At 38.2% G+C, this 24319-nt stretch overlaps 1 protein-coding gene across 1 annotated transcript in view; it reads left to right on the plus strand.

Moving 5' to 3' along the window:
* Nucleotides 1–24319, plus strand: part of GTF2F2 (general transcription factor IIF subunit 2) — a 90260-nt gene that overhangs the window by 604 nt on the left and 65337 nt on the right. Inside the window, exons 2-5 of the mRNA XM_027674333.1 lie at nucleotides 6209–6282; nucleotides 6781–6799; nucleotides 7591–7735; nucleotides 15802–15840. Coding sequence (XP_027530134.1) covers nucleotides 6209–6282; nucleotides 6781–6799; nucleotides 7591–7735; nucleotides 15802–15840 — 277 coding nt within the window. The remainder of the gene's footprint in view (nucleotides 1–6208; nucleotides 6283–6780; nucleotides 6800–7590; nucleotides 7736–15801; nucleotides 15841–24319) is intronic.

The raw sequence follows: 24319 nt of genomic DNA on the forward strand, positions 1-24319 counted from the left end.
AAAAAATCTCGTCCTTGTCCTTGGCTGGTGCTTTGTTACAAGTAACAAATATGGCAGCGTAACTTTATTTCCCCAAAACTCCGAGGCTTGAGGAGAGTTTGAGTGCGCCCAGATTCACATCCTCATTTAAAAAAAAAAACCAAAAAAACCCCCCAAAACAAAAAAACCCAACCAAACAAACAAAAAAACCCCACAAAACAATAAAAAACAAGCAAACAAACAAACAGGAAACTGAATGTCAGTATCTTGTCACTACAGCTCCCTTTGGTGCTGGAGAAATACAGCTGTAGTGAAGGGGCTATGAAAAGATACTGAGATCGTCAAATCAAACCTGTCTGATGCAGGGCTACACTTATATCTGGCGCTTCCTCTCCTTCCTCCTTTAGGAACAGGCTCAGACCATCCACTTCAAAGAACCTGTGGGGACAGGGTGGTACCCAGATATTGGTCCTGGTTGGTGAGGGGGGCGTGACATCATCATACTTCAGCTACCAAAACATCTTATTATGGCCCTTAAAAATGATGGGGAATTTCAGATGATTTGCTGTGCAGAATTTTTGGTGGGCAGATTGCTGCCTCTGTCTCCCTCTTTCGTAATAACACCCGAGTCTCTGGTGTGTCTTGTACTGCCACCTGAGTGTCATGAAACCACAATAAATGCTGCATATAGCTATAATTGTAATAGCTATCCAAGGCAGTATCAAGGAAAGCTGACAGCAGAAAGCTGCAGAAGTATATCATGATACACTGAGTGACAGGATGATAAAATGGCAGATAGAGTTGAAAAATCTAATCTGACGTGCACAGAGAAACATTATCCTAGTTATACGTACACAGCAGTTTGGTCTCTGCTGGTTGTTGTCGTTCAAGAAGAGATTTAGGTTTTCAGTATATGTGGGTAACTCTAGGAATGTCATGTCAGATGAGCAGAGTCAACACTGGACGTGGTTACAAAGGATACAGAAAACAAAAGAGAAAATATTATTGCACCATCATGTTGTGTGGGGTGAAGTCGTAGCCCCACAATTGAAGTTTGAGATATTGCAAAAGTTAGGCCGTGTTCCATGGGAGCAGTGGAGCTGGTTAGATGGTTTCCATGGACACGGCCTTGGGTTGCAGGGAGTACAAGGTTAAGACTGTTTGGTAATGTGCAGGTGCTTGAACTCCTGGATGTCTTTGTGAAAATATGTTTATGTTGTATGTGGGAAAGTAGAACTTAGTAAGCTCAAAAAAAGGCTGCCTGCTGCGCTGAGCTGGCAGACATCTCTTGTCTCGCCATCCTAGTGTGTCTTGTGTGTCTTTCTTCCCCCACCAGACCAAGGCCTCACGACAAGATACCCTGCGACAATGTTGCCTCTATTTGGAATGCTCTGTGTATTTGTGGTCTCGTCCTCCCCGCTGTGGAAAGTGTACAGTGACCTAGAAACAGTACAGAGGAGAGTACCAGGGATGGTCTTGGGAACAAGGAATGATGGCTGTGGAGGGAGCTCCTAAATATGTTATTACCTTTCAGGTTGGCAAGAGGACTAGTTTGGAGATCTTATAGAGATCTGAAGTAGTAAGTAATGTGTGGGGACAAGGAAGAAGTGAATAGGCAAAAATGAATAGGAAAGAGTCATTTTGAACACAAGAATTAGAGGTGTGTCAGATTAATTCAGCTGGTGCGGCTTGGAGCAAACAAAGCAGGTACCATTTTGCACAATATCTAGTTAAATTTTGGAACTTGTTGCAATAAGAAGTTGTGAATTTCAAAATTGCAGAAGCTCAAACACCTTGCTTAATCAAGTTCAGGCAAGAAAATTGAATTGAGGGATTAAAAATAAATATGCTGCCATAACGCAAGTCTGCTAAAACGTCCTAGAAATTAGAAGAGCATGCTGTGGAAATATCTTTTCTTCATATTTTCTCCTGTTTTTCCTGAAGTATCTGCTGTTGGCTGCATTTGGAGACAGGACACTAAACTTGCTTGTCCTCTAGTCTGATACAGTTTGATGTTTCTTAAAGCAAGCCAGGAATTTTCAGGCACATGCTTGCTTACAGTTGGTGCCACTCTGTGAGTAGAGAGTGCTGCCTGGTTTAATGAGAAAATGGGACTAAAATGAACGCTTAAAGATTACTGGTCCAAGTAAGTGTTAATGTAATCCTTCGTGTATGTGTTGAGCTTATAATTTCTGTCTTCTTGTATAATAGCGATAATAAAAAATATTAAAATATTGCTAACACTGATGGACCATAACAAGGGACATGTACGATTTTATCCTTTGATTTCCTTCAGACTTGAGCTTGGAAACAATCATCCTTGTTAGCAGGACTTCTAAAACACTCAGAGGCACAGTACCTGTACCTTTTGTCTTCACTAGCTGGGATAATGAGGCTGAATTTATTCTTCCTTTGAGGGAGGGAGCAATCAGTTCTGATGGAATAAAAAACCTGACTTATTTGATTTCCTTTTAGCATGCATTGTGCTAGCATGGGAATTATTCCAGGGAGACTACTTAACAGGCAATAACAATGCATTGATGAGTGTTTTAGAAACATGAGCAGTAAAAGGAGGTACCATAAGGAGAGTGCGTGTCTTTAGTACAAGTCCAGAAAGCAACTGGATTTTTTTCTGTGTTTTCAGTGAAAGCTAATATGGAGAAATACTATAAGAACTGCTAGTTATGTACCTGTGGTAAAGTGAAGTCCATTTAGTATTAGCCAGTAGAATTGTTAATTTTTTATTCCGTGTGTGTTGGTCAGGTTTTTTTTATTTAATGTGCTGCACTTATCTATAGTTAGAAAGATGATACCTTTATGTAATTCTTTTTGTATGTTCAAAGGAAAATTAAAACATAGAACCTGACAGCAACCTTACTCAGTTTCTGATGTACACACTGCATATGGATTGCTATATAGAGAAAGAGCTAATTTAGTTTCTTACAGAAAAGTGGAAGTAGTTTGTTACAGATAGGGGCTACTTTTGTGTTTTCTCTTGAAGGTGGATAGGAAGCTGTGAACAAGCTGAAAGACGTGTGAAGCAGCGGCCCTCATGTCATACACTGTCTGCAGGGTGCATTGTATACTGGAGCCTGAGTGTGTTTGTGCAATGTGAGTAGCAAGAGGAAAGCAGCAGTGTGAAGAGCTCTTGAAGTGATGCGCCTTAGTACGTCAGATTTGTTCTAGTGATTAAATTGTATCTTTTTTTTGAGAGAAGGGTATTCTTACGTACAAACCTCAGAATAAAGGCCTCTTGTCTTGAAAACATTCAGTAGCCTTAATCCTGTTGTGGGATCTTTGAAAATTCTGCTCTGTAAAAGCAGGTTGCTCTTGTTTTCCATATGCTCTTTCAGGGAGTGTTAAGAGTTTGAAAATTGACTCTTCTCCATAAGTTAAACTTTTATTATGCTGAAGTTAAGAAAAAGGGGCAAAATAAGATGTTTACAGCATGTAAGACTTTATGTAATCTTTCCTGTAATTGTTTACGTCATTAGCGTGGTATTCCAGAGTTTAGTATGTGGCTTTGTGAGTACTATCTGCTTTTATCTGAAGTATCTGTGGATAGCTAGAAGTAATCCTTTGATCACAGTCCTTCATAACCCTTTCTCTTTCTCTGCATAGCCCTTGATTGCAGGTAGGCCAGCAGAAAGATGATTAAATGCACTCTGAGGCTGTTTCCCTTGCAACTGAAAAAAGCATGATTGATCTGCCACCTCTTAATCTGAATAAATTTCCTGTCTGAATATATTACATAGCAAGTCAGTGATTTTAACAGCATGACTGTCCTTTACTCCTTGTGCACTTACACTGAATGTGCGTCTGCCTTATTACCTGGTAGTAAAACTTGAATACAAGTTAGGTGCAAGTGCATAATAATATTTCTATTGAGTCAGCTGAAGCACATATCATAGCATTTATCTTGGCCTTAGAAAGAGAATTATATCTGATCTGGTATGGAATCTGCTGTAGGAAATTACTACTTTGAAAACTGAGCCAGTTCATGGTGCTCTATTGTGCTTTTGTGGTATTTCTGACCCAGTGTCTGAACTTTATGGGAACTTGGACTGACATTCAGTTAGTCTGAACAGATGGAGGACATCTGGATTTTCTAGCTATTCCACAGTACTTCATGGAGTGCTGTGAGTCTAAAGGAAAGTGCTAAACACCAGTTCCAGGATATCTCCTGGAGTTTTTGAAGAACAGGTAAATGCAAACTTAGTGTTAAATTAATTTGAGCTTTAGGAAGTTAGCAGGTTTCTTTTTGTCAACAAGTTCTTGGAACATTATCTTTACCTTCTCAGCTCTGTAGTGAAACTTGGCTTAGTTTTATTCTATGCAAGACCAAAATCAGACTTCAAAGTGCTTCTTTACTGCTTGAAACAGAAAATGCCACAAGCATAACTTAGTGTGTTTCTCATTGGCTGTGCCTCACACCATTTTTCTACGTAGGCACAGATGTTTTCAGTAGCTGTGGACTGTGTGAGCCACAATAAGTTTTGCTGTACAGTAAAGAACATAGCTGCAAAGTTCTGAAGAGCACACTGCTTCTCAGAGGCTTTTATTGTCCATTATGAGCCCAGGTAAATCGATGCTGCAGATACCAAAGTCTTTGTAACTGAAGGAATTTGTGTGTAGGTGAGTTAACATCACTGGAACAGCTTTTAATTCTTGGATGTGTCACGCTAAGCAGGCCTCCTTATTCCTGTCCCTGCACTGACCTCTGATTCGTACAGCTGTTTGGGAAAATGGGTTGGGAAGCTCATTTGGTTTTTCCACCCACTAAATACAAAATCAGCACAGCTAAAAAACATGGAAGTCCCCCACATCTCCCAGCCAGATCAGTCTGTTTTCCCCATACAGACTTTTCCCCATACAGTGGAGGCGTGGGAACAAGTGATGGGAGGCAGATTTGCCTCAGGTAGTTCTGCTGTTGGCAAAATGGACATCTCGTAGAGTGGGGCTGTGATCTGCTGCTCAGCATTTCTGAGGTTTCCAAACTAAGCCTTCCCTTCAGAGGCACCTTTTGGTCTCTGAGTTGTAATTCTCTAAATTCTCATCACTGTGATTGTTTGGTTCATGGTTGTTTTTTTTTTCCTGGAGAGATTATAAGTTCTAATAAATATTTAAAAGCATAGTTTTACCTGATAAAATATTGAGACTACTTAGTTTAAAAATATGATGCTGATCTTTTTCTACCTTTCATGGTTGGATAATAGTATTTGAGATTCAAGTTATTATAAGATTTTTCCCTCATTTGGGACTCTATGCCAGCCTTATTTTTGTTATGCCCTTTGGTCTCCCTAGCAGAACATATGTATATATATAACTGCTTGGGAAGTGGGCTCGTGTGAACCTCATGAAGTTTGACAAGGCCAAGTGCAAGGCCCTGCACCTGGGTCAGGTCAATCCCCAGGATCAATACAGGCTGAGGGATGAAGGGATTGAGAGCAGCCGTATGGAGAAGAACTTTGGGACGTTGGTGAATGAGGGGCTGGACATGACTCTGCAATGTGCACTTGTAGTCCAGAAGGCCGACTGTATCCTGGGCTGCATCAAAAGCAGCATGGCCAGCAGGGCAAGGGAGGTGATTCTGCCCCTCTACTCTGGTGGAATCCCACCTGGAGCTCTGCATCCCCCATCATGAGAAGGATGTGGACCTGTTGGATCAAGTACAGAGAAGGGCCACTAGAATGAATAGAGGATTTCTTCTGTGAAGAGAGGGTGGGAGGGCTGGGGTTGTTCAGCCTGGAGAGGGGAAAGCTCCAGGGAGACCTTATAGCAGCCTTCAGGTACCTGAAGGGAGCTGGTAAGACAGATGGGGACAGACTTTTTAGTAGTGCCTATGGCAATTGGACAAGGAGTACTAGTTTTAAGTGAAAGGAGGGTAGATTTAGACTAGATGTAAGGAAGAAATGTTTTATGATGATGCTAGTGAAACACTGGCAGAGGTTGCCCAGAGAAGTTGTGGAAACATTCAAGGTCAGATAGGACGAGGCTTTGAGCAACCTGATCTGGTTGCAGGTGTCCCTGCTCATTGCAGAAGATTGGGCTGATGACTATTAAGGCCCCTTCCAACCCAAACCGTTCTATGACTCTATATTGTCTACTACATTTACCTCATACTGTATTCTGGAGTGGTCAGGGTAAAAGCATATGAAGAATATACACATACACAATTAATACAGAATTTTAAAATCTGCTTTTTGTGAAATCTGTCTCCTTTGATTAGGTCCCCAAATACCTGTCACAACAGTGGAATAAAGCTTCAGGAAGAGGTGAAGTGGGAAAACTAAGGATTGTCAAGTAAGCCTTTAGTATACCTTTACTAGTTGCATTTCTTAGAAGAAATTACCTGCAGTAAAATAGTTGCAGCTATTGTAATACATAATCCAGGTTCTTGCCAACAATGTACATATTTCTCTGATACCTGAATGGTACTTGCTCGTATATGATTAGGAATATAAATTGTACAAAATTATGCTAGGGAGTCACTGTATCCCATTACATGATGTTTGGTTTCTTAAACCTAAGAAATGTAACTGGAGAATTTTCTTTAACTTACATGTGCTATTTTGCTGCTTCTGTTCTCATGTGCTGACTTTTCAAGTGTATTCTTGGGCACCAGAACAACAAAAAAGTTGAGCAGCTCAGGAGTGAAGATGAGTAACAAAACGAGAATTTGAATTTTCTTTATTATCAGGAAAGCTAAACTTGAGGAATTAGGTTATGGAAACGTTGTTAAATATTTTAAATGTTTATATACTTATTAAATATTTAAACATTAAATATTTTCTTTTGCAGAAATCAAGGAAGAACAGAAGTGAGTATTTACTAATTAAAAAAATTATGAATGTTTATATTTTGAATTCTAAAAATTGTTTAGAACATGCTAGTTTATAATGTCACATATTTTTTGTTACACCTGTACCATAGAATCAGGAGGAGAGAATTCTGCTAGTAGTTCTGCCTGTAGATTACTGTGGGACTTCCATCTGGTCTGTCTGTTCCCTCAGTTTGTTTACCCATCTGTAAGCAGTAATCATAGTGATGACGTTCTTTGAGATGTGTTAGTGCTAAAGGCTAAGGAGGATGCACAGGAGAAGCACACAGTGCTGGTCTGAAAAATCCCTCTTCGAGTTTCTTTCTGTGGCCTGTGATTCTGGTTATCCAGTCCCCCACTCCTTAGCAAAGGAGCCATGTTTAAATCTCTTCCAGGCTGTATGAAATTCAGGAGTCCCAGGCTAATAACACTTGTTGTGGTACTTTAGCACTTTTTCTGGAACTCAGCTGGCTGTGTGAAACATTTTTAAGCACTCATACTGAGCAATGGCTGAAAACCTATTATGCTTTACATTTTAATCAAATTGTTCTCTGACTTAAGGAGGAAGTAATTTACAATTTTTTAAAAGTTGAATAAATTTTATTAAGTACATGAAAGCTTTGAATTCTGTATTTCAACAAGAGATTAATGTAGGACTCATCCCACTTTTTATGTTTTTGAAATGGAAATGTGCTATACGACTTGTATTTTCTCTCTTTTTGTTTCCCTGCAACTAGTAAAACAGTGTAATTGAGTCTGTTTAGTAACACTCTGGCAATTGTGACTGTTAGGTGTCATTTACTTTGAATGAAGAGCTTGCAAGCATCAATGATATTGGAGGAAAACCTGCTTCAGTCAGTGCACCAAGGGAACATCCATTTCTTTTGCAAAGTGTGGGAGGACAGACCTTAACTGTGTTCACAGAAACTCCAGTAGGTAAGTTAGAATTAAAGTTATTTGTTATGATTCCATTATTTATGATTTCAATAAACTCAATGCTGTAAAAGAAGAAGACTTGGAAGTAAGGTTTTGGCTCTGTTTTGTTGCTATCCGCATACAGAACACTGTTGTAATTTTTTTGTGTCTGCTGTCTCTTTTCTTCATGAGGTTGAGCAACTGATTTATGTTCTTCACAAAGGGTTATCATGTACAGTTCAGCTGTGGGTCTGCTGAAGAGAACAGAGAGTGTGGAGTGCAATACAGAGTGCAGTACATTGTGTACATTCCCATTTGGGGTTTTCACTGCAAAAAATGTTTCTGTGTTCCTATGTGTATTTGGGATTAACTAGTATTTATTTTTCTCCTTGAGTTGGTCTCTGCTGTGAATATGGTTTTATAAGAATGTTGATTTTTCCTCTATCCAGTTGAACAGATGCATTTGAACAATAAACGCATCTGTTTAGCACATTTTCTGGAAGTATATACATGGTTTAAGTGTATTAAAGCTTAATAAGGTCATGATAACCAAACAGTGCAGCAGTGAGGTTATAGTTTTTCTTACTGGATTTCAGATGCCTGCCCTAATATCAGATCAGTAGCTGTATGAGTGATTAGGATATTCAAGATTGTATGCCCTAAACTGCATGTAAGACTTAAGAGACATGGTAGTGTTATACTGTACAGTAAGTTCAGCAGACTGCCTTGTATATAAGTTCCTTATGCTGTAAGGTTTTCTACTGGAATTACTTGAGCAAGTTTTGGATGTTAGAGAGAGAAGGCAAGTGTCTGCAGAAGGTATCCCAGTTTCAGGAATATAGGTTTCAGTGTCCCCAGAAGACAAATATACTAGTATTGTTTGTTACCTCTGTCTTCTGCAGGGCAGCAAACTACAGTGTGACCAGCTTCTGATTTTTTTGATGTTCATAGGCTGGCAAGTAATTACTGTGTGATAAATAAATGAAGGAAGGAGAATTGTAACTCATGGGACAGACTTAGAATACTTAGTAGGTTTGACCACCTCCTTTTTAAAATCTATTTTAAAGCTTTAATGACTGAGCAGTGAGATATTAAGGTACAAGTAGCTTGGCTGTCTCAGTTGTGTTTAGATACAAAAGCACTTATGCTACAATGCAAGGGCTTTTCATTTGTTACCCCTTTCTGGGAAATTAATGTGATAGTGTTGTTGGTTTTTCACTTCAAAAAATTTGTATTTTTCTGTGTATGACTTGCAACTTTTTAAAAGTTGGAGTTTGTAATTCATAGATTACAAATGTGGAAAGAGACAGGAAGCGTTTTCAAGAATTTTGCAAGCATTTTAGTAGTACCTTTTTCCTTTCTCTGTGCCCTAACCTTAGAATGCTTGACAAAGGAAAGAGATTTTAGGTTTGGAGATGTGTTTAGAATATACATTCAGTGACTTTTGCATGTTTGCTGCAAATCCCAAGACACTTGATACAAAATATTGCTTCAGAAACCTCTAACAGTAACTTAAACTGCAGTGAGTGCTGATACTTACCTGGAATGTGGAGTATTTGTCATCAGTTGGAATGAAAGTCGTTATGTGGTAGTTAGAAGATGCTCATTTATCTCTGTTCTATCATCTGTTAATACCAGTGTCTCAAAACTTTTAGATACTCAGAACCTGTCCAGTTTTTTTATTTAATCAATTAAAAATTTTGCATTTCTTAGCAACCAGAAAATGTTATTCCAGGGCTATGGATCTACTGAGTAGAAGTTATTATTTTAATTGGGAGCAAAGTGTAGTTAGTGACATGAGAAATGTTTGGAATGAAGCACTGAATGAGCAGAGACCCTGTCAAAATTGTTTTTGCTTGAGATTAGCAAGCCTAACATGCAGTCAGTGAGTTTTCATGGAACTGGATACAAAATGGCTAAAATCTCTTGCTGTTGAGTTTAAGTTAGTGTTAAGAGTGCAATCAAGCATAAACTTTATTGTGCTTTTCTTGCCTGACTTCTTTTGCTTGTAAAAATGAATGCGACACAAATATTCCAAATTCCATTCAGATTCCTTACTGGCACCATGTTTCCGCAGCCATACCTGTGTGTTTAAATGTGTATCACCAGTATGTTTTGAGCTCCATGACTAATTTCAACAAATTTCATAGTGAATTATGGCTAGTGTGAAAACAGGTGTCTGAAGAGTGGACTGAAATTGTATGGATATCCCAGCTGAAAGAAAGGCTGCTACCTTGTTTTCCATGAAACATGGAAAAACCCACTATATTTATATCAACCATGGAAAAACACTTACACATCTTTGCACATCAGTCAATCCACAGTAAGTCATAGGAAGTTGAAGTTCATTAATTTGTAGGTTCACAGACCTAGTACTTGTCTTCATATTATAATTAGCACATTTTTTCTGAAAAGCATTGGTGATCCTGTTCCTTGTCCTTTTGTGAAGTGTACCATGTAGCAGAAGCAATATGCTGGTTTGAACCGTGGGCCAGAGATTAAGCTGATATGGAACTGCAGATGTCATGCATCTGGAAGGATGCATCTTGGGAATTATGCAAATGAAATATGAATAAAAAAGTGCTTCATGCACTATTGCTCTCAGTCCTTCTTGAGGACTGAATTTACCTAAAAGGGAACAAATGGCATAAAGCGGTTTGTTTTATTTTGTAAAGGGTGGGGTTTATTTGTTTGTGCATTTGTGTATTATTCCCCCCCACTCGTTTTTTTGAGCACATTGAATGCCTTAAGATCTGTTTTGTGGGCAGTCCTTTAATCCTGTGATCCTTATTTGTAGTGTCTTTCTTATGGTCTTTCTGAAGTATGTTGTAATTTTGGAAGATGCTGCAGGGAGTTCACATATTCTGGATAATTCAGCACTTCATGTTGACTCATCAGGTCATTTAGAGCAAGCGAAAAAGATCAAATTTGACAAGTAATTTAATATTTTCTGTATGATGTAATTTCTGGACTTCTGAATGGATATTCTTTGGGGTTTGCTTTGTTTTGTCTTAACTGAGCTTGCTTCTAATACCTGTTTTACTGGAAGGAATCCTTTAGTTCTTTCATTGTAAACCTCTGCATCTCTGGGTGTCCTGTATTAGTTAATGGACAGCAGCAGGCTTTTCTGAAGTGCAATTTATGTCCAACATCTAATGAATTGATTTCTTGGTCTTCTGCAGGGTATGTACTAGGTCTGAGCTAATATAAAGCTGGATAAAGTGGCTCTCATCCCAGATACTATTAAAAATCTGATCTATTTGCACATGCTGCATGTTCTGTTTGGATTAACTCTGGGGGTTTCTCCTGTTTCTTTTCTTTTCCTGTTTTTGTATTTTGAAATAGCTCTAGTGAGTAATAGAGAGTAGTACAATGTACTCTGAAAGTAGTAGTTGAAAAATACCTCTCTATTTCCTTTGCAAGGCCGTTTGCACATGTGAGACATTGCATTGTCTTCATTGCTGGGTAGATCGCTAAGGCCTGCGTGGTGGTGGTCCTAAGCATCAGTGTAGCAAAGCTGGCGGGAAGTGTGGCTTCCTTCATGTCTGCAGAGGGATCCGAAGCACAGTTGTCTCTTGCTGTCTAGGTCTTGCTGTCAAGGCTGGTTTCAGTATTATTTCTGCATTAAATATGAACTACATTCTGTTCCATAAACATGACCATATGTACATCAACAGTTGCTATGCAACAATGCTATTTGTGCTTCCACTCATTTTATTTTTTCTTTGTCATCAGCTATCATAGCTCTAATTTTTGGGGTGGGTGGAAAGGAGAGCATCTTGCTTATATTTTAATGTATTGAATAAAAGGAATCTATCTTATGTATAGCTACAAACTATCTACGGGGAAATTCATGGGCCTGGTTTATAGGGTATATTTGGTTAAAATTGTTTTCTGAGCTTCCTATTGGCAGACACCCTAGCATAAGATAGTGCTATAATTTAACAGTTTCTTTCTTGGTTGAAAGAAGAGGAAGACTCTTTTGTTAAACATTTAACAGCAAATATTTCTGATTGTGATTTTAAATTAGTTCCCTTCCTGCTTTAATTGCCTGATGCTTAATTTTTCTGTCAGCGTGTAGTTTAGGTTTGCTGGATCTAAATATAAATGAAAAATGCGGCTTTGTTAGAGATAATGATAAATGTTTCTTACTGAGCTTTTTTTGGAAAAATGTGCTACTAATGTGACTTGGGAAAACACAGACCTTGGCAAGCAATTGCATCCCAAACTGTAAAGGACTGATGGGTGGAGAAGAAGATTTTTCACTGTAGACACAAATAAAGTATAAGATATTTCTGTAAAGTTGAGTGAGATGATTCATTTTATTGAAATTTTGAATATATCTTCACAACTCCCCCTTCATAAGTGGGATTGCCTTAATGTCTGGTTTTGTGTCTTTAAAGTCTTTCATGCTCTTTCAATCTTACTGAAAGTAAAACATGTTCAGAGAATTCCATTGACAGAATACCTGCCAGAGCTTTGCTTCTGAGCAGCATTCGTGCATGGATTGTCTCGCTGTTTCATGCTTCACAGAACATTTCTGTCTTTTAGCATTGTGTTTTTCTCCTGTTTTCTGAGTCTTCTCTTTCAGAAACTCAATTCATGACATTCGATTCTTTCTTTTGTATTCTTGTTCAGTAAAATACATAACTCCACCTATACACCTTAGAACAGCTTCTTTATTCCCACATTCCTTGAAAATTCTCCCATTGTTTTGAATTGTTGTTTTTTTTCCCTTCATGCAGCTTCTCATATACAAAAGGACCTTTTCTGAGTTTGTACATGAATCACACCTGTTGTATAATGTACAATGCGCAATTGTATTCAGTGAAAATGAATATTCAAAGGTTTTTATTCTGTATTTTGTATATATGTATTTTTACATATCGGATATATCCAGCCATTAAAGTAATGTGAAGGGAAGAAACACTAATGAAAATCTTTCATTCAAGCAGCTCCTTCTTTAATTACACTTAATTATTTTCAGTAAAATACATAGTGCTCAGAATCTTGATGCCTTGTAATACTACTTCCACTCTTGTTAGATAAATGTTTGAATTCTGAAGTTCCTCATCAAACTGTTACTTGGGAAATAAACACCCTCGCTGTTTCACCATCTTAGCACAGCCTGCTGAGGGGTTTTGATGTTTACCTGTCTACTATAACAGTACTTCCCAGTTGTCTCTTTTCAGGCTGTCACTTAACCACATATTCCAGTCTGCAAAACACTTTGGGATCTTACTTAATGCTTCTTTGTTCCGTTATGTACTTTAGTCTTTCATGGACTGTTAGCAGAAATAGAAAACCTATCAGCAGCCTCACGATCAAAAGAAATAGAAATAACAGCAACCTTTCAGATCTCTGGCATTTATGCAAATTTCCAAATATTTTTGAGGATCATAAAGATGAAACCTGTGATCAGAAGAGCAGAATGTGTGACTCAAGCTAGTCTAATTACAGACATCATTTTGATGGCTCAAAATTTTGTGTGTATTATTGTGTCAAAAAGTCCATTTAGAAAACAATTGCAACTGCTTACATCATACCCCTTCTCCATAAAAAAAAAATGGAAATTATATTTATTTAATTGCTTTATATGCATGTTGGATGATTAAAAAATTACTGTAAAGGAGGCTCAGCTGGCTGGCAGGGATAAGCTAATCTTATTTTCATTCATTATTAAAACTACAGACTGTTAATTCCTACACAAATTTAAACAATTGAGGATATAAGACACAAATTATATGGTATGCTAGAATGAGCTCAGTGTGATAAGAATAGTCTTTCTACCTGCTTTATTGACTTAAAATATCTTTGTTTTTTTCAGTTTCATGGATGTGCGTGTAAAAAAAACAATATCCCAACACCCTGTCACCACAACAACAGCAAAAAACCCCCAACATCGACAAAAAAACCCAATTAACCAACCCCAACCTGTTGACCTTTATCTGTGACAAGTACACTCCCCCCGTAGACGTAATATACATTCATTGTTATTTGAATCAGAGATGCTATTAGCAATGTTTAAGTGTGATGTCTTTGGTAATAGTTTTGGCTAGGTGGCTGATCTTCCATTGAAACAGAGTTAGAAATGAAACAGCTTTAAATCCAGCTGCATCTCACATCTCAGTCCAGACAGGTGTTCATATCTTGGTATGTTCGTATGTTCTTCATTAAATCCTCTTTGCATCTTGTGTGTGTACTGAATGTTTCCTTAATTAAGTTACAATTGAGTTAGAGTATTGGTTGGGTAATAACATTATGATGTAATTGTGCTAAATACACACCCAAAATAGTGTCAACAAGAAAATGGCAGGGTTTTCTGCAAACAGGCTATCCTGCATGTATATCTGAAAGTTATCAGGAATCTTTACTCACTTTATGAAGGCTCATAGCTCGGAAGAGACTATATAGTGATGGTTTCTGATCGAAAAAGCAGATGCCTTCAGTTGCTGAGACTAATGACAGCCACCTGGTATAAAGAAAGAAAGATTGGTGGGTGACTGGTTTTTAGATTTGCATTAGTCTTCAGGCTGTCAGCAATATCAGTGAGAAAAGAGAGACATCAGCCTTGAAAGCCAGCAAGAATCAGTGGCAAGAAAAAGATTTTTAAAAATATTTCTTGTTTTCAATTCTGCTAATACTCAGCCTGTAAGTGGCAGAAATGATCAACCTAACTGAACTCAAAAATTAGTCTCCGAGTTAGAGCAGTAATTCAGTTTTGTCTGTAAATAAATAGCTGTGACTTGTTTGAGTTGAAAGCCAAGCACAAGCATATTTTACCATTTTTAACTGTATTTTGGGTAGGTGAAAATGTTCTTTATATCCTCTGCCTTAGAGTATGTGTTAAAGGGAGAAATATAGGAGGAACAGTCAAATATAAGACTGACAAATTTATGTAGGGGTTTAATTTCATAGGACTGTGTAAGTGTTAGAACTCAGTTCACCAAAATACATCTACTGTCTGCCATTTCTTGAAATGTAGGATTGGAATTTCTTGCAGAAAACTGTTTCTGAATCTGACTCTGTCATTCACCTGAGTGATAATATTTTGGGAAGTCACTGCAGCACTGTGTCTGTTTCTCCTTCTTGCATACTTAAGATTCTCTGCTCTGTGGAAGAGGTGATGTTTCGGATCATGTGTATTTGGTGTACTTGACAAGTACAAATACTTGACAAACAGATAAAATGGGCTTTACTATGGTACCATTTGAGGACAAATGTTATAGGTTTGAAAAGAGAAACCCCCTTCATTGTTTGCCACGGAGCCGCCATCGCTTAAATGGCTGTGAGCAGTTGGTGAGCCGCCGCGAACAGCCCGCGAATGGCCCGTGACTCTCACAGGGAGCCACAGAGACCACCACCTGGGAAAGCAGGACTTTGTTTTGAAAGTTTTGGTTGCACCACTGTTGTTTATTTGGATTTGTTATATATATGTTAATAAAGAGCTGTTATTTTCCTTTTCCGCACCTTTCACCTGAAGCCTCTTAATTTCGAAGTTATAATAACTTGGAGGAGTTTGGTTTCTTTTTTTTTCCTAACCCGCCCTCCTTAGCAAACATTTGTGTCTTTTTAAACTAAGACAACAAACAACCAGAAAGAAAAAGATTGAAGAAATAAATTTTTGCGTGGTCTGTAAAAAGAGTAGAGAAGAGGTTGATCAAGTTCAAAAATCTACCTAGTGCCTATTAAGAGCATTCTTTTGCAAAATCTTGATTATTTTTTTAATATACAAAAATTATATTTGTTTTATCTAGGCTGACCAGTGAGATAGATTAATAATGTACTTTGCTTAAGTATAATCTTACTGTGTAAGATTATGTAGCTTCATTCTTGCAGACCTCAGTCAGAGGTGTAATGGAGTTCTTTCATTTCTCTCATTTTAAATTTGGGCACTAAAGGACTTCTTTTGTTGCTCCTAGTGGCAAATTATTCTTCAGAAGGTAAATTTGTAAATATTAATCAAGTCCAGTGATTGTGATTTTGTCGTAATTTATCATTCTTTGCTTTGCAACCCACTTTTCAGATGTAATTTCGAATAAACAACACAGAAACATTGATTCCTTTTTTGTTTATTTTTTTTCCAGAAAGCCAATCAGAAGAAAAATCGGAAAGTGGTAGTGCTGGTGAGTATGGACACTTTCTTTGAAGCACTTAAAAATTACTTAGTACTGCAGCTTTTCAGTTTTACTTTAAAAAAAGATGGTAGATTAAAAAAAAAAAAGTCTTTTTTTGTAATATCTAGTGGAATACCATAAAATTGAAAAATAACTTGATAAACTGGTTATCTGCTGTGACCAAAAGCTTAAATTATTAACATTTTTTACTTAAATGAAGGGGAATAAAATAAGGAGGGAGAGGTTTAGAAATGTTCTTTGGATTGTTTTATTTATTTCTCAACTCTTTTACTTAGGTTCATTGTATGTATTTTTTACTTTGAATTCTTTCTTTTTGATTGGAAAGTTTGTAGCAAACTTCCAGATGTTTTGTTATTCTATTTCAGTTGCATAAACTAAGCAATTCTAAAAGCAGTCTATAAAGGCTAGGTTTTATCTCTGATGCACACATCAGGGAGTGGGATGGCACTGGTAAGTGCTAATTGCACAGATAGAAGATGGGTGGGAAGAATCTCGCACCCCTACCTTTCTTAAAAGCATTTCCTAAACGTGAGACTAATGCTAGTGGGTGTTCAGAATGTCTTCTTGAAAGTATTGTTTTGGGCACTTTAGCATGGAGATATCTGCTTTTTCCAATATTTGACTTCTTTTGAATGGTATTTCAGCATCAAATGTTATCACAAGTGTATACTTTGTGTCTGGTTAGAAGTAGGGTTTCGATTTTGTTTTCTGTTGTAGGGAATTCTTCGTAAAATTGAGATGCCTTTTATTACTCTGGCTCAAGCATGTCAAAAGGCTAGTGTTAGAAATGTTAAAGGCTTGAGACTTGTACTGAATCCAAGGTGTTTTTTATAGCTTGCAATTTTTCTCAATTACTTGGTAAAACCTGGTCAGTCTGATTCTGTGTTAATTGTCGTGTGGTTTTAAGGTTATGAAGGGCTACTTTCTAAAAATTAGTACTTTGTACCACTGGGAAGCTGAGACTCACTGCTGTGTAATGACTCAGGTAAAATAGATATTGAAAGTTTAACTGCTAAAATGAATCAGAATTTTGATACTTACATTTGGTTGTTTTATAGTTTTAGGAATGCACCCTTGGTTTTGCTTGGGTTTTGTAGTTTATTTATTCTGTTTCGGTTTGTTTTTGAATTATTGAATTGTCTGCTCTTTACTCTTGGTGCCTCCTCCTTGTTCTGTGAATATTGTGTAAAGTGGCCACGTGTTTAGATGTTTGTTTTTTTGCTTCAGCCAGAAGAACAAATTACTGTGTGCTGTGGGCTGTTTAAATATCCTGACAAGATGAGTGCTAAACCCGTTTGATGGAATCAAGCTGGCTGTGGATTCAGTTTCTTAGTGATGGTAGTGGGTTACCCTGGGGCATGTAAAGAATTCTTAACCGTCAGTTGTGATTCTTTGCTTATTCACTTTTTTCCTCAAAATTGTTGTGGAACTCAGATGACCTTTACCAAACTACCTCTCAAGTAATTCAGATAATTGAGTACTCCGTTTTTCTGGTAATCTACTTTATCCTGGCCTATAACAAGTACTTCTGAGGCAAATATGATGTCTTTCATGTATTTATGTAGCATTTTATTATATACTATATATATAATTTATTGGTATTTATGTTATATATTACATGTATATAAATATTAACATTAAACATTAAATTTATATATAGTATATAATAAATCATTACATAAATGCATAAAAGACAACAATAAATTATATGATAAATTAATATCATATGATACATATATTTAATATTTTAGAAACAAAACTCTTTTGGGTATTACTGTAATAGAACTCTGTGAGGTTTATTTGTAGCTAGAAAGTGAAGGAGGTAAATGAGATAAATAACATTCAGAAATCGTTTGATTTATATCCTTAAAAAAATTATTAATATATTTTAACTGCTTGAAAGAGGATAAACTCAAATGTACATTGAGCAGCTTTATATAGCCCCACGCTATAACATAAGAACTTATGTTCTTAAAAAAATTTCTTCACATTTTTACATTGGTAGGGTACTGTTAAACTTATGTCATAAATCATTAGTATTATGTATGATATTTTAAATCACATTTATTATTGGGATGGTTGTCATGGCTAAGCTTTGCGAACGAAGATTTGGGAAGGGCTCTACCCACATTTCTTGCAAGCGCGTTGGTGGCTAAAAAGGCCAATACGAGACAGGCATGTCCGGTTGCAAAAGGCACAGCAGAACTTGGATGGCAACAGACTCCTTGGATGGTATATTCTGCAAGGCTCGATTCTTTCTGCGTTCTTTTCTCCTCAAGGGTGATCCTGCGTGCTTTCTCAAAAGCATCAGCAGCGTTATAGATGGTGTGTCTCCAGGCCTCCCGATTGGAGGCCAGAGTAGACCAGTTATGGTGATCAATATGCCCGAGGCTGAGTTGTTGCTTCAGGGAGTCCTTGTATCTTTTCTTCGGGGCTCCTCTCTTGCGGCAGCCAGTGGCAAGTTCACCATAGAGTAGGATCTTAGGGAGGCGGTGGTCCTTCATCCTGGAGACATGTCCTGCCCATCGCAGCTGCGTTCTCAGTAGCTACTGGGATGGTTGTAAACCACTTATAAAAGGGAAGATAGTACCAGTGTTGCTACTCTACTTCATAAACATCTGGAGACAGACAATGTAATACTGGGTCAGACCAAAGATCATCCAAGCTGGTGTTCTGTCCTCAGTGGTGGTCAATAGCAGATGTCTTGAGATGAGTAAGAACAGTGCAAAAGCATAGTGATACCTCCCCAAAATACTTATTATGGAATCATAGAACAGTTTGGTTTGTAATGGACCTTTTAAAGCCCACCTAGTCCAACCCCTTGCAGTGAGAAGGGTCATCTTCGACTGGATCAGGTTGCTCAGATCCCTGTCCAACCTGACCTTAAATGTTTCCAGTGATGAGACATATTACCACCTCTTTGGGCAATCTGTTCCAGCTTCTTCCACCTTTAATGATTCACAGTTCAGAGAGAACCAGAGCCGGGGGTGACGGTGTATTATTTAACAGGATCTCATGGATTTTCCCTCTATGAAGTGTTCCTCTTGGTTGAGCCCATGTAAATTTTAGTATCCATAATATCTCGAATGATGCTATGGTTACAGTCAAAATATGCAGGAATCAAGATGTATGTGTAACAAGTTTACTTAAACTAATTTTGAACTCCTTTTGCATGTTATCATTTTAGGTCACTTTTCCACACAGAAATCCTATTTGTTTAGTGCTTGTGATAAACAGTCCTTGGTGATTCAAGCAGTGTTGTTTAGTGCCTGAAGGCTGGTTTATGTTAAATGTGAAAGGAGTATAGCAAACTACACATGCACCTAAAGGAAAAGAGAATTGAGAATTGGCTTTGTTTGATCATGTATGATGATGAGCAAGTGATTTTAAATCCAAATATATTTATGTAGCTCTTGTTTGTTTATGGCGTTGCTTGCACCTACCTGTAAGTGCTGTCAGTGGTGACAGAAGTTGTGAAAACCAAGCATTTGTGCCAATATAAAGTGTGACCTGCTCCCTCTCCCCAGTAAAAATACCCAAAAGCTGCTGCTCTGAGCCTGTACGATCTGTTAGGAATGATACAGTAAAGGCATACATTCTCACGTAACAGCAAATGTAAAGAGGTGCTGTCCTTGTGGAAGTGTGTTAAGTGGAAGTTGCATGTGCAGAAACTGAGTATATAGTGTTGCCTAAGCTTTGAGCATGTAGACAGACAGTATAGTATGAACTTATTTATTGACTTATTTATAATAACCTATTTATTTATAATGACTTATTTTTATTCACAATTTCCAATTGTGAATGTACTTGACTGCAGACAAAAATATACAACATTTGAATTGTCTGTAGATCACACTTACTTAATTTTTATTTATGTAATAAAAAAAGGATTCATGTGTTGTTTATACATGTGTTGGAATATTTGAAATTCGGTGTAAGCACTATGATAGAACACTAAACTTCATGTGATAAAATCAGCAATTTTTTGTTAAAGGCACAGAGTTCTTATGTTATAGCGTGGGGCTATATAAAGCTGCTCAATGTACATTTGAGTTTATCCTCTTTCAAGCAGTTAAAATATATTAATAATACTTCAAAAGCGAAACTCTAACTGCATACTGATTGTCAAGAGGAGTAAAACAGTAATTCTTAATTTAAATACTAGCTTGAAACTCAGTGTTGAAGATAATTTATATATGGATTCTGCCATTTTCAAGCCACAGGAACTGTTTTTGTCTTGGAAATATAACTGATTTTGTTGGCAAGTAAATACAACAAAACTTAAAATACAAGCTTTCCAGTACTTTTCCAGAAGTTGTAATCAGTGAGACTCCATTTGTAGCTGTTGAAACACAAAGAAGCAATAATTTCTGCTTTAAGGTATATCATACTGGTTATAATAAATGTTGTGGAGGAAAGGGGAAGGTGTACTAGTAGAACAGCAAAAAGGATATGGATTTAATTTAGGTCAGCACTAACTGAAGTTAAATTTTATAAGAACTTGCATAAATATCCTTGGTGTCCTTAGGGTCTGGCTATTTGTTTCAGTATACTGTATGAATATTCCAACATTTATGCTTGTCTGAGCGAACTGATGTATTTGTTGACATACAGTTGCCATCCTGAGAACAGGACCTGATACAAAACAGTGGGAGTTAATCCCACAATGCTGTTCTGTCCTTCTGTGATGTCCAAGTCGAGCTTGTTGAAGTACTAAACTAAGCAGAAGTGTGCTTTTGGCTCATATCAGAGTTCTTGGTTTTCACTTATGGCTCTTGAGAAATCCCAGGAATGTCAGCCATGCCTGGTGTTGCAGTTTGTGACTTCACAAATTGTTTTTGTCTTCAATGAGGGATTTTGCTGATTACTGCAGTTCACCTACCTACCAGCATGATCACATTGGATGGGTTCAGACCTTTGCAGTATTACAAATTAGAGCCTTGAATGATGGATCAAAGGGACAGAGGAACAAGACTGGCTAGTAGCAGTTGTCTCCTAGCAGGAGGCAGTTTCAAAGTAAATAAAATGAGGTGTTTCTGCATGCAGAATGTAAGTGAGCAATTGAATTCCTTGAGAGAAGGAATGGAGATAGTATTTGCTAAAGCTGTACACAACCTTAGAGGAGACCAAAAAGATGTGTGAAAGAAGATCATAGAATGATAGAATGGTTTGAGTTGGAAGGAACCTTAAAGATCATCAAGTTCCAACTCCCCTGTCAAGGACAGGGACACCTTCCACTAGTCAAGGTTGCTCAAAGCCCTGTCCAGCCTGGTGTGGAACACTTCCAGGGATGTGGCATTCACAACTTCTCTGGGCAACCTGTCCCAGTGTGTCATCACCCTGACAGTAAAGAATTCCTTCCTAATATATATAAATCTACCCTCTTTCTGTTTAAAGCCTTTGCCTCTTGTCCTATCGCTACATGCCCTTACAAAAAGTCCCTCTCCAGTTCTGTTGTAGCCTCCTTTAGGTACTCGAAGGCTGCTCTAAGGTCTCCCTGGAACCTTCTCTTCTCCAGGCTGAACAACTGCATCTCCTTCAGCCTGTCTTCATAGAAGAGGGCTGCAGCTCTCTAATCATTTTAGTGCCCTTTCTCTTGACTTGCTCCAACAGGTCTATGTCCTTCTTATGTTGGGGCCACCAGGGCTGGAAGTAGTATTCCATCTAGGGTTTTAAGGGAGTGGAGAGGGGCAGAATTACCTCCATCGACCTGCTCATCGCCCCTCTTTCGATGCAGCTCAGAATATGGTTGGCTTTCTGGGCTGCAAGTGCACATTGCTAGGTTACATTGAGCTTCTTGTCAATCAAAGTCCACCAAATGGTACTAAGATTGAGAGGACATTGGATTTAAGAGACCCCGAGCAACAAAAGCCAGGTGGACACTGGGATGCATACCCAGTAGGTGAATCATACATGGCTGCACTTCTTTATGGATAGTCAGTTGTGACCACTGTGCTGCTGGAGTCATGATTTGAGCAAAGCAGCAGACACTTAGTCTGATACAGTTCTCTTACTCTCAGGCTCTTACTCTCCTGTCCCGTCCCTCCCCCCCTTCCCCCTAGTTCTGTTCTGTTTTTACAGAAGTTCCAGCAGGGATAGTTCTTTCTTCTTTTTAGCCATGGAAGTAGCTTTTCTGGGGGAAGGCAATGAAGGCAAAGGCAAAAACAGCTCTTCTAAGAGTCATTTATTTCTGCCTTTGCTGACTGCAGCTACAAGATCACTGTAGGCTGTAGTGCAGTAGAATCTGAGCTTTCTGTATGTTTCAGTCTGGACACAGTCTGTCAGAGCTCATTTGGTGCTCTTCCTGAGCTTATAAGGCTTTTTCAGCCCCAGTGTCTTGCCAATATCAGTGGTGATACAGGAGCAGGAACAGTGTGTAGCCGTGCTACAGCATATTGTCTTACTCATGCAGGTTGTCTTGTCCTGTACTGTGTCGGCAAACCTAGAAATCATAATCTCTGCATGGCAGAAAAGTCTTATGGAAGTGGACTTCATATTAGAAGGCATAAAATAGCCTACATGTTACATTTCTTCCTGTTGGGAAAGAACTTTATTTGCAGTTCATTTTAGAAAATGTGTTGGAAATGTCACAAGACCTGGCAATGCTGCAGGCCTTAGGTAACATTAGTATTGATAATACTCCTAACTTGAGAGCACGTTTATCTCTGTTCAGCTGACTCTTATCAACCTGCCTGGCAGGACCTTTAATTTGTCTCCTCTGAGATTACCAGTTTCAGCATTGAGAAAATGTACTACTTTATCCCTAATACTTGCCAAAGGCTTTATTTAAGTAGTAGAGAGGCAATAAATGACTGGGTTTGGTGTTAACAGTTGTTTGTTCTGTTTACATTTTCTGATGCTTGGCCTGTTTGTTGCTAGTTTGTGTGCTTATTTTTTTTCTTCCTGATTGAGAAAGTCTGTACCCTCCTCTGACCTGTTCTTTTTTTTCACTTCATCTGTTCCCTGTGGTACAAAATCAAGAACCCCCTAGGAGCTAACAAGCAGCTTTCTGTGGAGCTGCAGCAGTAGATTTGTATCTCGAAGTTTTCTATTAACAAATTTTTAAGAGTTAATTCCTCTGACTTCTGCTACAATACAGAAAATTGCTTCTTTGAAACCTGATATATGAAAAGTCAAAAGAGAATTTTTTAAAAACTTTTTTTCTCCATTATTTATTTCTTAATTTCAGGATTATTAGACCTTACTTGTACAACCTCAGTGTTGCACTGTGTGGGCATTTGCCTTCTCCATAAACCCAAGACCCTCAGTTAACACCAATTCCCTTCCTTTTCATCTAATAGTGCTCAGGTATTGTAGGCTCTCTCACCACACTGCTCCCTCCCCATCCTCACAGCTTAGGGAGTCCAGCACTGCAAACTTCACTGAGCCTCAGACTCCAGACTCTAGCAAGTCCCTTGGACCTCATCTTCCTGGGGTGTTTCCCCAGCAAGCAGCCTTGGGTTTTTAAATTGGAATTCTCATCTCCTTGTTGTGCTTCTGCGACTGGTGAAGTGCCACCCCCCTACACATGATGCCAAATCTCTCTTCAGGAGATGTGAGCAAGAAAGTGTTGTGCTGCCTTTTGGCTAGGCTTTCCATGCCTGGGACAAAGCTACTGCTGAAAGCTTGGGGTGGGGTAGTGGCAAAGGCAAAAAAAAAGATGTATCCTGGAAAAGCATGGAGATCTAGCTTTTCACATAATTGAAATAATGCTTGGGGTGGAACTAGTGGAATGCCCCTTTAATGACCACAAGGATGATGGCTTTCCTGAACTCTCTGTAAACCAAGGTTATGTCCCCCAAAGTCACACCATTGGCAAAATTTGCAAACAAACAAGGCAATATTGTTGTAATTTTTAGCATTACCAGGAGAAGTTTACAGAAATTCAGAGTGACTCAATTTATAACAGTCATCTTCTAACTACTTGGTTTTGAAATCTTAACATGTTGAATTTGCATATCATTGTGTCATAATAGTGTTTTAAATGAGTAGATGCTGTTCACAGCTATATTTGCTGTACCAGCTTTGTGAACAGTTTTGTTTCTGAACTGGCAGAGCAGTATTCTTTTCTGAAGCTTAAAATGAACAAACATGGTGTTAAATGGTAATGGCAATGATGTTCAACTGTTACCAGCACCAATAGAAACAGCTTCTTGGGAGACTGTTGCATTAGCTGTGTGTGGTACTCCTACTATACACGTTTTTGGGAAAAGCGATCAACTGTTTAGTTCTACAGAATATTACACCATTTCTTGCAGAAAGAAAGGCAACTGCAGTTTCTTTTTCTGAGTGCTTGCTCATCTGCATTCCTCAGGTATCATCATACAACTTCCTCCTAGCTTCCCCAGTCCTTTGCCACATTGCTTGTTTTCTGGCATTTTGTTGTGAATGATGATGATTTGCAGAGGCAGTGTTTTGAGACAATGTTCTCTGTGATATACCACTACATAGGAGTTACAGTGTCTAT

Source organism: Neopelma chrysocephalum, unplaced genomic scaffold (genome assembly GCF_003984885.1).
Source record: "Neopelma chrysocephalum unplaced genomic scaffold, ASM398488v2 Primary Assembly neopelma1_25, whole genome shotgun sequence".
NCBI lineage: Eukaryota > Metazoa > Chordata > Aves > Passeriformes > Pipridae > Neopelma > Neopelma chrysocephalum.